General features: G+C 38.6%; 1 protein-coding gene across 1 annotated transcript in view; it reads left to right on the plus strand.

Annotated features, from left to right (window-relative positions):
• Window positions 1–8,490, plus strand: part of LOC149234650 (uncharacterized) — a 28,765-nt gene extending 20,275 nt beyond the window's left edge. Inside the window, exons 7-8 of the mRNA XM_089461216.1 lie at window positions 7,662–7,770; window positions 7,905–8,490. Of these exons, the coding sequence (XP_089317342.1) occupies window positions 7,662–7,770; window positions 7,905–8,022 (227 nt within the window). The 3' untranslated portion in view covers window positions 8,023–8,490. The remainder of the gene's footprint in view (window positions 1–7,661; window positions 7,771–7,904) is intronic.
• Window positions 8,491–11,801: the final 3,311 nt, after the last annotated feature.

Raw genomic sequence — 11,801 nt, forward strand, 5'->3', positions numbered from 1 at the left:
GCTATATGTAAAGCCCCATCACAAGAAATATATGTATTCCTTTTTGGGCCACAAACAAGTCCCCTAGGCCTGGCTCGATCAACATACCATTCTTGAAAATAGTAAATTTGACCAATGAGATTGTATATTATCCTTGTAGAATTGAATACAAATTACAAAACAAAACCTCTTTCGCAGAATATCAAAATGGAGGGCAACTTAATTGCTAGAGACAATAGTGGCCAGTAACTCCATGGGACAATTGGATCTAAACATATGACCTAAGGCCTTCCTATTGGAAACATGCCTTGGGTGGATGGTTTAACTAATTGAGCTATCTCTTGGGAGTTGTTTCCACAAAATATAGCAGGCCTAGCACAAAGTCCCACCAAGCATAACCAAACCTTATGGCAACAAGAGAAAGGGTTGCCACTATCACCTCAACAACCTTTCTCTTGCTCTTTAATGGTCTTTTACCATAAGGCAAGATTCCCTAAATCACCTAATGGATATTCAATTACTATGGCTCAAGGTGATAGATATTAGGTCAAATAAATTGAATATATACCAACAAAACCTAGAAAGGCCTAGATATTCTATGCCAATATTCTATACCAAAAGGGTGGTTGTTATAAGTTAGGTTTTTGTTGATTTGCATTGATAGGGTATACGATGTCATCTGATAGCCAAGAAAAGGCATGCCAAGGGTATTCAAGACCTTCTAATAAACACCTAGGTTTAGGGTCACTTAATGGGAAATTAGGGTTGAAAAACATGCATAAACAAAAAACACGGATGATGTTAGCCCTAATAAGGAAGAATTAACCATGCACAATGCTAGATTTTGCTTTTATGTGATTTATTGATGCGATTTCTAATTTATAGCCACAAACATCCAAAACATTCACTTTTATGCAAAATTTTACTCTAAAAATCCTAGTGGCTAACCCTAGATGTTTAGAAGAAGAAATTTAATGAAATTTATTGCCGCTCAAACTAGCTGGGATCCTAAAAGGGGATCCTTGAAGGGCTACTACTAGGTTAATGGCAACAATGGAGCAATAGCCCATTGTCACCTTGGCTAAGGCTCCCTACTCTTTATGGACTTTCACTGATGGGAGGAGACTCGTTATGATAAGGATCACGAAATGGATGGACCAATGATAGGGTGAGGGGTGATCCTGGAAGCCTATTCACAAGAGAGGCTCAAATATGTGGCTTGCTTGCTTTGGAAGGCAAGGTTGAAAGCTCTCAAGGAAGGGCTTAAGGGGAATTTCAAGGTTTAGGTTTAGGGTATGTATCTTATAATGGAGGTTCCTAGGCCTTAAAATTCTTGTGAAAGCTTGGATTCCAAGTGATCCTTGAAGAATTATCCTTAATAGTGTATGGGACCACACGAGACCAAGTGGACTCGGGGTTAGGTCAAGGGGGTAGGGTTTAGTAACCAATGATATGCTTGACCTATTCTGGAGGGAGAAAAGGATCAAAGAAAATTTTTTTAATGCAAGACAATGTGAGGGTCCTAATGAGGTTTCTAGCCTAAGGAAAACAAGGGAAACATTCAATCTGGAGGCTAGGGCTTGAGATATCTTGAAATCCCACCGTCGGAATTTCTTCAAAATTGGGGGTCACCTAGGAGACACATCAACACAGTAGGAGCCAAGAGATCGATTTTTTCTGATGGGTGGTTTGCAAGATAAATGATGCCCTAGGAGACCTAATGGGCTAGGCCTAGAAAAGAAGAGGGTGTAGAATGAATAAGGTTTAAGGTGATCACCTTTTGGTGGACTAGTGCCTAATCCTTTGGGGAGATTGGAGTCGTAGAATTATAACTATGGAAGTTTGGATTTTCTAGGTCAAGGAGGCCTCAAAGGCAACTTCGCTTAGCATTAGGGCAACAATAAAGCAACTTCAAAGACTTTATACTTCGTTTTGCAAGATAGATGGCTTATCAAGATGAATTTCAGTAATGAAACATCCCTAGGAACATTCATTTGTTATACATGGCCCATACATGAAGCATTCACTATCTAGAAACAAAATTTCCACAACTTTGCATAAATAGATGCAACAAATAAGCCCTAGTATAGCGAAATCCTAGCAACAATGTATGTGAAAAAAATAGAAAGAAAGAATAGCATTAAATTGTACTTATTGTATAAGAATATATCCAACCATCCAAAATTTGCCATTCAAGAAGCTCCAAGACATGAGAAAATAATCCAAACATCAAAATTCATTCCATGCTCCAAAAATTCGTCCTCCAAGAAGGATAGCGAAAATATCTAAAGAGATACAAGTTCCAAATCCAAGTGATTATGTTAAAATGAATCCTCATCACTTCTATTTATACACTTCTAATAAGTTCGATTTAGCTAATTAGGCCTACATTAGCCCCTAGAATAAAATAATGTGCAAAACAACTAACTTTTGGTGACAAGCCCACCAAACTAGCTCATAAGCAAAAGAATAAGCCTCTCAAGAGGTCGAATGATCTATAGTACATGTTGTTGGGCCATCTAAGAGGCCTATGAAGTCCATAAGTGCCATAATGAGAAATAGGACTCCCAAAAGTAGTGGACATGGGGTTGTCCCCTTGTTCTCCAAATAATAAATTGGTGGTGCTCCTAATGGGTGTGGGGGCACACAAGTGTCCTCATGGGTCTCCAAATAGATTGAAGATGCCCGTAGACCATTTGAAAGGGCTCGGATGATGGTATAAGTGATGCCATATCATCATCAAGGTCTTGAGTCATCTTCCAAGTGCATAATACAACTGTGGGGCCGGCTAGGCATGGTGAACCAGGTGCCGCTTCCTCGTCCAATAGATGAAACTTGAGCAATCTTTGAACATCTTTGGGGATCCATGGAATGTTGTCTACCGCTGTGGAGGCCCATGGCTCTCTACACACACCCTACATGTGTCAATGTAGCCCTTTGGAGGGTTAGGACCCCGTATAGGGAGACCAAACCCAAAATGGAGACCATCTGTAATCCTGCATAAGATCCAATGTGTCCCCTTGCCTTCTAGCACAACAAGTCATTTAAAGAAATTGAGTTAAGGAGCTTACAAACCATGGACAACAGGTGGGCACTTCATAATGGCATGCCCTTCCATAATGGGATTTGGCATGTGCTAATGTCTCCAAACTCCACGGGGGTTAACCAAGTGCCCTATTTGGTGGTTCCTCTTTTGAAGGGGATGATATGTCCAAAGTACATCCTTCAAATGGTGGTGGCATGTGATAAAGTGATGGAACGAAGTAGGGGGGAATAGAGGGGCAATCTCGGGTCACATGCCAAGGTACAAGGGTAGCTAATAGAGGGGAAGCCCACACTTGGGTATATAATGTATAGGAGGGAGCAATCGTGGTACATGAGTCACCTGACCTTGATTTTTCCACCCTTCTTCATTTGCCTTTTGCCTTTTATGATTTTTATTTGGTTAACTGCTCGAGGCTCAAGGAGTAAGAGCATGATATGTAAAATATAGCAATGGATACCCCCTTTGAGGTGGGGCGGTTCATTGCCCACCAGGGGTTGGGACAATCATGGGTTCCTAAATGATAAATGAGGCTCATCTAAGGCCTATAGGAACTAGGGTGATAGCCATGAGAATGGGGTAGAGCTCATGCATTGGATTTTGCCCACATGTTAAATGTGTTTGTCCCGACCATCTTTTGCATTTTGTGGTACATTTTTCTGTTGAATGTGGCCAATTATGCTTTTACTTTTCTTTTCAGCTGCATCAATCTCTGAGGTATCGTTCTAGGCCCGACCCAAGGTGTGGGCAAGGGGAAGGGGAGGCTAACCCTATGTGGACCCAGTGGAGGAATGTGGACCCAGGTGAGAAAAATGATGAATGGGGTTATAATGAGTGGAGGGGAAGTGATGTATGTGGATGAGGGAGTGGGACCACGCAACCAAAATCGGGTTTTCCCATAAGTACCATCCTGAGAGCCCAAAGGTTAGTAAAAGAGATCCCACGGGACTAGGGTCCAAGGCTAACATCCAAAATAGGTCAATGGGACAAGAGCACAGACCTAGCCCACTCTTTCCACCGAATCCCCCCATTAATTCATGCCCAAAAGTTGCCATGATAAGTAAACTACAATACTCAATTTCCAAATGACAAGGCATACCTTTAGGTTTGGGAAGCCCATCTTCAAATGTACGATCATCACAGATGGGTTAGGGACCACATGGTTGGCTCAGGTGGTGGAGAAGTGGCACAACGAGCTAGTTGGTGACTGCAAGGGGTTGTCGGCTGTGGACCATCTTGGAGAATTCTTTTCTCCTAGGGATATCACCCACAAAATGGTGGGTAACAAAATTAATGGATGATCAACACAACAATGATTAGTTCCTAATCCTAAATGGGCTTAATGGAATCTTCTAGGACTAAAATTTTATGAAGAGGTTTTGATGGAGTAAGGCGAGATGACTAGGGCATCCACTTTTAAAACCCTAACTATTTTCCTTGTGAGGGGAGAAATTAAATATAAGGAATGCACATTCAAAGTTTCCTTATAGGCTTCAAAGAGAACAATTTTGCATGCAATAATGGAGCAAGATTTCAACATAAATTTAGCATTTAGTCATGGCATAAATAAAAACCCTACTTCACACATACAATATGCAAAATATCAAAGATAAAGCATGAAAATTACAAAATTCTCCAAAGAAGCACTTCTTTCAATCCCAAAAAAACATCTCCATGCAAAATACCATCTCCACAAAAATTTACACCATAGAAAAGTCACATCTTTCCCAAGTAGCGAAAAAGAGACTATTTCACACTCTTTTGTAGAGCAGAGTGACAACTGTGTGATGATGAAATGAAATGAGGGGGAGCCTTTATTTATATGAGACTTAGCACCCTCAATTTTACAGTAAAGCAAGTAAAAGCCCTAATTACAAGTTTACTTTGAGTGTTCAACAAGTGTGAGGGTGCAAGGAAACCTCATAGCTTGAAAACATAATAAATAATGCCAAAAATAAAATAGGCCACCTCTATGACGTCACCCTCCAAAGGAGCTCAAAATGCCACAAGTAATTGATGAATAGGCTAATGAGTGCTCCATACTATAAAAAGTAGCTCTAAGTCCATGTGCATGCCTTCAAAGTGCCTCCAAACCAAGGCATCATCACCAAAATGCCCTACGTCACCCTCTAAAGGGAAAGAGGGGTGATGTGGCATCAATCTACTCAAGTGTTGGGGTCAAATTTCGATGTGCAAGCCCTCCTTTGTCATCTCGAGGATAACCATCATCATCCGGGCTTTGGTACAAACAACACACATCAAACAATGTCAAGGATAGCCTAGGGGAATCCTGGGTTTATGTGGGCACATTGTCTATAAATCTAACACCAAGCTTCATGGGCTCAATGTTTCAACATCTCGGGGTACTTCATAGTGTGAGTACCATGTGGAACTAACATATAACCCAATGGTCTACTCGGGGTAGGCGACGCTACATCAACAAGGTCATATATTTTCTTTGGAATGTGTAAAATGACCTCTAGAATGTTGCTGAATAGAGTGATAATCATGTCTGCAGAGGCCTTTGTTCCTGTGATGACACCACCTGACAAAACCTTACTCAAAATCAAGTGAAATCACCAATAATTAGGGATAATATTAAATAACCATAAATGCACCATAGTGGACTATACCTAATGTCAGAGGCACAAAAGCACTTGACACAAAGCTCACCTTCAAATGTCTAACTAGATCAAGTCTTGTAAACAGGTTACCTCCTTATGTTAGGGATGGTTAGGTGGATAACCCTATCAGGTGTTTCTAGCCCCCAAGAGGAAGTGACATGTCCCAAGTTAGCCCATCAATCCATAAGTGCGTGTGAAAATGGTGGCTGTGGAATGAGAATGACTTCAGGGCAAGGTGCCATAGCCATGTTACCAGCTAATGGAGGTCCAACATCCTGAGTATATAGATGTAAGGAGGGAGTGATTGTGTAGGCATGATTTACCTCTTTCCTTGGCTTGCATTGTCTGCCCCTCTAGTGCGCCTTTTACATCTTTATGATTTTCTTTGATTTGGGTGCATAGCCTAGGAGCCCAAGTTTGCTTTTGAGATATTTCTTTACCCCTCAAAGATGAGTTTGTTTATTGCTCATCAGGGTTGGGACATTACAAGAGTTCGTTTTTGTAGATGAAGTGTCATATGATGGCTAATGAGCGGGGTAGAGCTCATGCTAGGCTTTTTCCCATGCACTAATCAAACGTCCTAGCCATAGCCATCTTTTGCATTTTGCCTTTTGTTCATTGTGGTTTTCTTATGGTTTTATCTTTCTTTTAGCTGCATCAACCTCTAGGTCAAAGATTTTTGGGCCCATACTCAAGGTTGAGGATTTTAAGGCTGCCAATCCCAATGACCAATGACCACCAACCCAAAGAATGGAAATGAACAAGGGGAAGATGAAAAGTGGTAAGTATGAAATAACCATGGACATGCTACTTCAATCAGTACCTCCAGTAGTGCCCATGCATCAACCTTCAGGTCGAAGTTTTTCAGGCCCATACTAAAGGTTGAGGATGTAAGGGTGCCAATCCCAATGACCACCAGCCCAAAGATGGAAAGTGGTAAGTATGGAATAACCATGGACATACTACTTCAATCAGTGCCTCCAGTAGTGTCCTTCCTAAATCCCTAAGGCCTCGGAGGAGGTCCCACTGGAGTAGAGTCAAATGCTAACCTCCCAGTTGAAATGAGGTAACAAGAATACAGTCAAGATCAGTCAATCATCTACGCCTTGATCCATATTAGTATGACCATAATATTAAGTGAAAAAACATGATTGCAAAATGGTTAAAGTACCCGCCTTCCCTCAAGAAGGATTGCTAGATGGGAGAGAGAAATCTGACGGGAGCAAGAAGTGGAAGATCCTGGCATCATGTTATGTGCTGATCATACAGGGCTGCTGGCTGGATGGCTGTCCAAGGAAGACAAAAATTTTCTCCAAGGGGTTATGCATTTTTGGTGGGTAACAGGACTATACTCCCCTTTGACTAACTGTGTAGAGTGAGAACATACAGGGCTAATGGCTGGATGGCTGTCCAAGGAGGAGACAATTTTTCTCCAAGGGGTTACACACTTTTGGTGGGTAACAAGACCATACTCCCCTTTGACTAACTGTATAGGATGAGAATGTTTTATCTTTTATTTGGAAACTTGTACTACAAGCCAACGATATGATGTGTGTGTAGACGAGGGTTTTATTTGGAAGAGAATTTTTACCATTTTTGTTGAATGATATTGAAACTACAGGTCTTATTTAGTGCAAGTTCTAGAAATACGAAATCCGGCCAACCTTCCTCTTGTATTTACTGATTAGGAATGAGAAGAACATTTTATATTAATGAACAAAAGGGACTAATTTTATATATCTTTTTATTATTTTTGAAGTAACGCGTCAAAGTAGATTCAGAAGCTGTCACAAAGCCCAATATTTTTTTTTTTTTTTTTCAAATTTGAAGTAAACCATTGCAATTTGTTATCATTTTAGAGCTTAGCGCAGGAGAATGTCTTAATAAAAGTAGTCAATAAATTGTTGTTTCTCACATCAATTCAAGTTTTCATGTATTCAGAATTGACACAGAATTCCGAAGCCGTGAACCATGTTTTGTGGATCTGATTAAAATTCTGACTGCTTGATTTTCAGAAAATGCAGGTGTACTGGACGAAGCTATAGATGGTTCAAAATGGGTTACTGTCAGGAAGGGAATATGTTGTATTTGCTGTGAAAAACATATAGATTCCCTATTGTACAGGTTAGGAGTTCTCATCCACCTGTTGCAATTACCTTTGCTGTTTTTAATTTTGTGGATCAAAATAGTGAAGGTATACCCAATTGCACGTGGTTTGTTTTAGGAAATATTTGGTTGAATGTGTGACTATTTTACAGGTGTGGTCACATGTGTACCTGTTTGAAGTGTGCGAATGAATTGGTTCACAATAGTGGAAAATGCCCCATGTGTCGAGCTCCAATTGTGGAGGTTGTTCGTGCCTATTGTCAAGCGTGAAGAATATTGTCGAGTGTGAATATTTTAAGTATTGACATCTAACTGTTCCTGACAGCAAAGGACTTGGGGGTATTTCATTCCAAGGTTTGTGAACATCAATGAGAGTTTTCTTGATCAACTACTGATAATATACAGTTTGTTTCTGGTTTATTGCTTCTTACTCCAGCACCAGCAAATATGGTTGGCTGCAAAGGCTTGTAATGATTTTTTTTTGAGATGGGTGATGATTGGGCGACGTCGTCGTTTCTGGAGCCATGGTTACTACAAAGTTTTGGGTGTTAGCAACATAGATTTTCTGCAATGGGGGCTATAATATGCCAAGGCCATTAGATATTACTTGGTGTTAGGTAAAACGTTTTTCTTCAACAAGGCTATGACAAATGATTTAAAATTTGGGCTCAACTTTCTAATGCTACTATGTTGTATACTAGTTTTGTTTGAAGTTCACAGTTTGCGGGCAATAGCAATATTTTTTGTTAACATATTCATATATGAAAATCTGACATGCAGTGAAAGGCTTAATTGTTTCTTTTCAGTGTTTCAACCAGGCTTGATTGTTTCTTTTCAGTGCTTCAACGAACCATGGTCTTTTTTCAGAAGATCATTGTTTTGTGTCGTAATTTACACGATGAAAGAATGGAAGCTTGGTTAAAGTTCGTGGTGTCAATTAGCCAGAACATAGTTGGAATGTAGTTTGGCAGGGCTGAGTATTGTCATTTTTTGGGTTTGGTTTTGAACATATTGCAGTGTTTGCATCAGTTTTTATCGATTTTCAATCTCTCCAAAAAGTAATCAGCAGTATATTTCTTTTAAAATGAGGGAAAAAATGACAGTAAGAAACATTGAATCGGTTAAAAGCCATGAGAAGATGCATAATATGCAAATAAACCAGAGCTCACATATATAGAACACTTTTGATTGGCTTTTCCGTTACGTGGTTCAATTTGAACATTTGGCTAGTGTTAAACGATATGTACAGCTTTGGTTGGCATTGAATTGTGACCATGTGCAGGACCTTTGTATTTTATAGTCACATTGCTCGAAAACTAAAATTCCAGAATATTTGATGAATTCTGTATAAAATAAAATCCTTATATAAAATAATTATTAATTTTAAGTTTGAATTTTTTTTTTTTTTTTTACTTACAAGTTTTGTTAATACAAAATTTAACAGTTTAGTGTAAAGTCATTCCCAAAGCAGGTGTAATAAGAAAGTGTTACCATTATTACCTAAGTGAATAAGGTGGTTAATTTAAAATAATTTTTAGATTTGAGAGTATGAAACTTTTAAGACAGTTTAAGATGTTTATTAAGTCAAAATAGGTCATAGAGGAGAGAACTTCAAACACTACCAAAGAACAAAAAGATAGGACTGTTGCAAATTTTGAACAAAAAATGGTATGTTTCGGCAAGCAGATCAACCATTGAACAACTAAATAATCAATGCAAACTAGGGTTTAAACAACTAACTAATTCTGAAAATTCAAAGGGCAAATAACAATCCAGCAGTACAAGATATGAGGATATGATCTATCTTTGAACATACAAATGTGCAATAACCCTAGATGTAGAGCTTTATTATGGCTGAAATGAGAAGTATAGCTGTTACAAACTCTAATCTAACCCTAAAACACAATAAAAGGTAAAATTTTAAGATTGGCACATTCTATTTTTTTAGGCATATGGAGTCAACTAAGGCCTTGAAGAAATGTAAGTTGATTTAGGGTGATAACCATGGTTGTTTGCTACTAACCCTAGAAGATCCTCCTAGGACTTTTTAAGCTTCATGACAAAATCAAGGGAAGGTTCTCTACCAGAAATCTCCTTAGGGTTTAAGAGATGAGATTTATCCAAGAAGAATTCACCCTCACCACTTAGGGAGAACACTTAAAATATCGTTGTTCATCCATAAAACCCTAACCTTGAAAATCCATTCACAAATCTTCTCAATATTGCAAATTTAATCATCCATCCATAGCTAAAGATATGATTAGACATCTAGTGATATATTTCCACAAGTAGGAACTATTCATAGATGGGGAGTGCTTTTATTTGATATGAGAGATCTAGCACTTCATCCATTAAAAGTCCTAAAACATAAAATAATGCCTTTATCTCATACAAACCCTAAAGAAAAAGCAACAATACATGAAATAACCAATGATGTACAAGTCGATAGGTCTCAAGATCCCTATTGATGCCTTGTAAACGAGAAGCAATGTTGAAAACACCAAGTTGTCCTCATCATAAGTGTGCTCCAAGGCCACACATGTGGCATAAGTGCTCTAAAAAAGGTGGACGGTTCACTCCAAGTGATAGACAAGGGCTCAAAAATGAAACATTGTCTCCAAAAGTCACACCATTTCATCATAAATGGTCACATCAAGCCCGAAATGATGTGATGCCATCATCCAAGAGCCCCATCATCACATAAGGTACCATGTGCATCATCCAAGAGCCCCATCATCACGTAAGGTACCATGTGCATCATCCAAATGCCCCATCATCATGTAAGGTACCATGTGCATGTTCTACAAAGGACCATGTGTTGATAGTAAGTGCTCCAAGAATCAAGTGAGACCAACCAACATGTGTGGAAGAGTCAATGTAACATAAAATGCAAATCATGTTTAATGTAGAAGCTACCAAGTATTGTTTGTTAATAACCCTAGAAGATCCTCCTAGTACTTTTACAAAGATTTCATGACAAAATCAAAGGAAGGTTCTCTACCAGAAATCTTCTTAGAGTTTAAGAGATGGGAATTATCCAAGAAGAATATAAGAGAATGCACCCTCACCACTTAGGGAGAACACTTAAAATATGTCCAACATAAAGTACCTCATGCATCTCATTTAGCACTATCCTTTTCATCCCCTAATAATTTGGCACATACAATTTTCCCTTGTACATGAGGATTCCTCCTCTTTTAGCTCACAATTCTTGTACTTCCGCTGTAAATTACCTTGTTGTAGCTCTTCTTTTATTTTCATGTACTGCTATTTGAGTTTTCAGCGTCTAAAACTATGATTTTAAATCAGATTTGCACATATGCCTATGATTGTAGCATGCATTGTATGCACCCTTCTAGTGTGTGCATTGATCACCATATTTTCCTTTCCTCTTATGTTATTAATTTCAAAATCATAATCAGCTAGAAATTCCAGCCATATAATTTGTGTGCCACTCAAAGTTGGCTATCCAAATAAATGCTTCAAATCACTGTGGTATATTCTCAATTCAAATCATTTTCCTAGAAGATAATTCCTCCACATTTTAAAATCATAAATCGTAGCTACCAATTACAAATCATGAGTGGCATAATTCCTCTCATGCTCCTTTAAATTCCTTGATTCATAATATATTACAAGCCCATTTTGTATGAGGACTCCTCCAAGCCCTTCCTTTCATGCATCAATGCATACAATAAAATATTCATTTGGATCAACTATCCTTAATATTGGTGCACTTGTTAATAGCATTTTCAAATGTTGAAATGAATCTTCACGTTTATGGGACCAATCAAGTTTTATACCTTTATTTTGCAAAGAAGTAATGGGAGGTGTTATTTTTGAGAACCCCTCTATAAATCTCATGTAGTAGCCTACTAATCCCATGAAGCATCTAACCTCTATCACATTTTTTGATGGTAGCCACTCCCTAATTAATTTGATTTTCTTTGGGTACACTACCACCCCTTCCTCTAAGATGATATGACCCAAATAATGAATCTAATTTTGATAAAATGAACATTAACTCATCTTGGCACAAAGTTGATGCT

This window comes from Pinus tabuliformis, chromosome 8 (assembly GCF_031772625.1).
Source record: "Pinus tabuliformis cultivar Carrire ecotype Pingquan chromosome 8, CPIR1, whole genome shotgun sequence".
NCBI lineage: Eukaryota > Viridiplantae > Streptophyta > Pinopsida > Pinales > Pinaceae > Pinus > Pinus tabuliformis.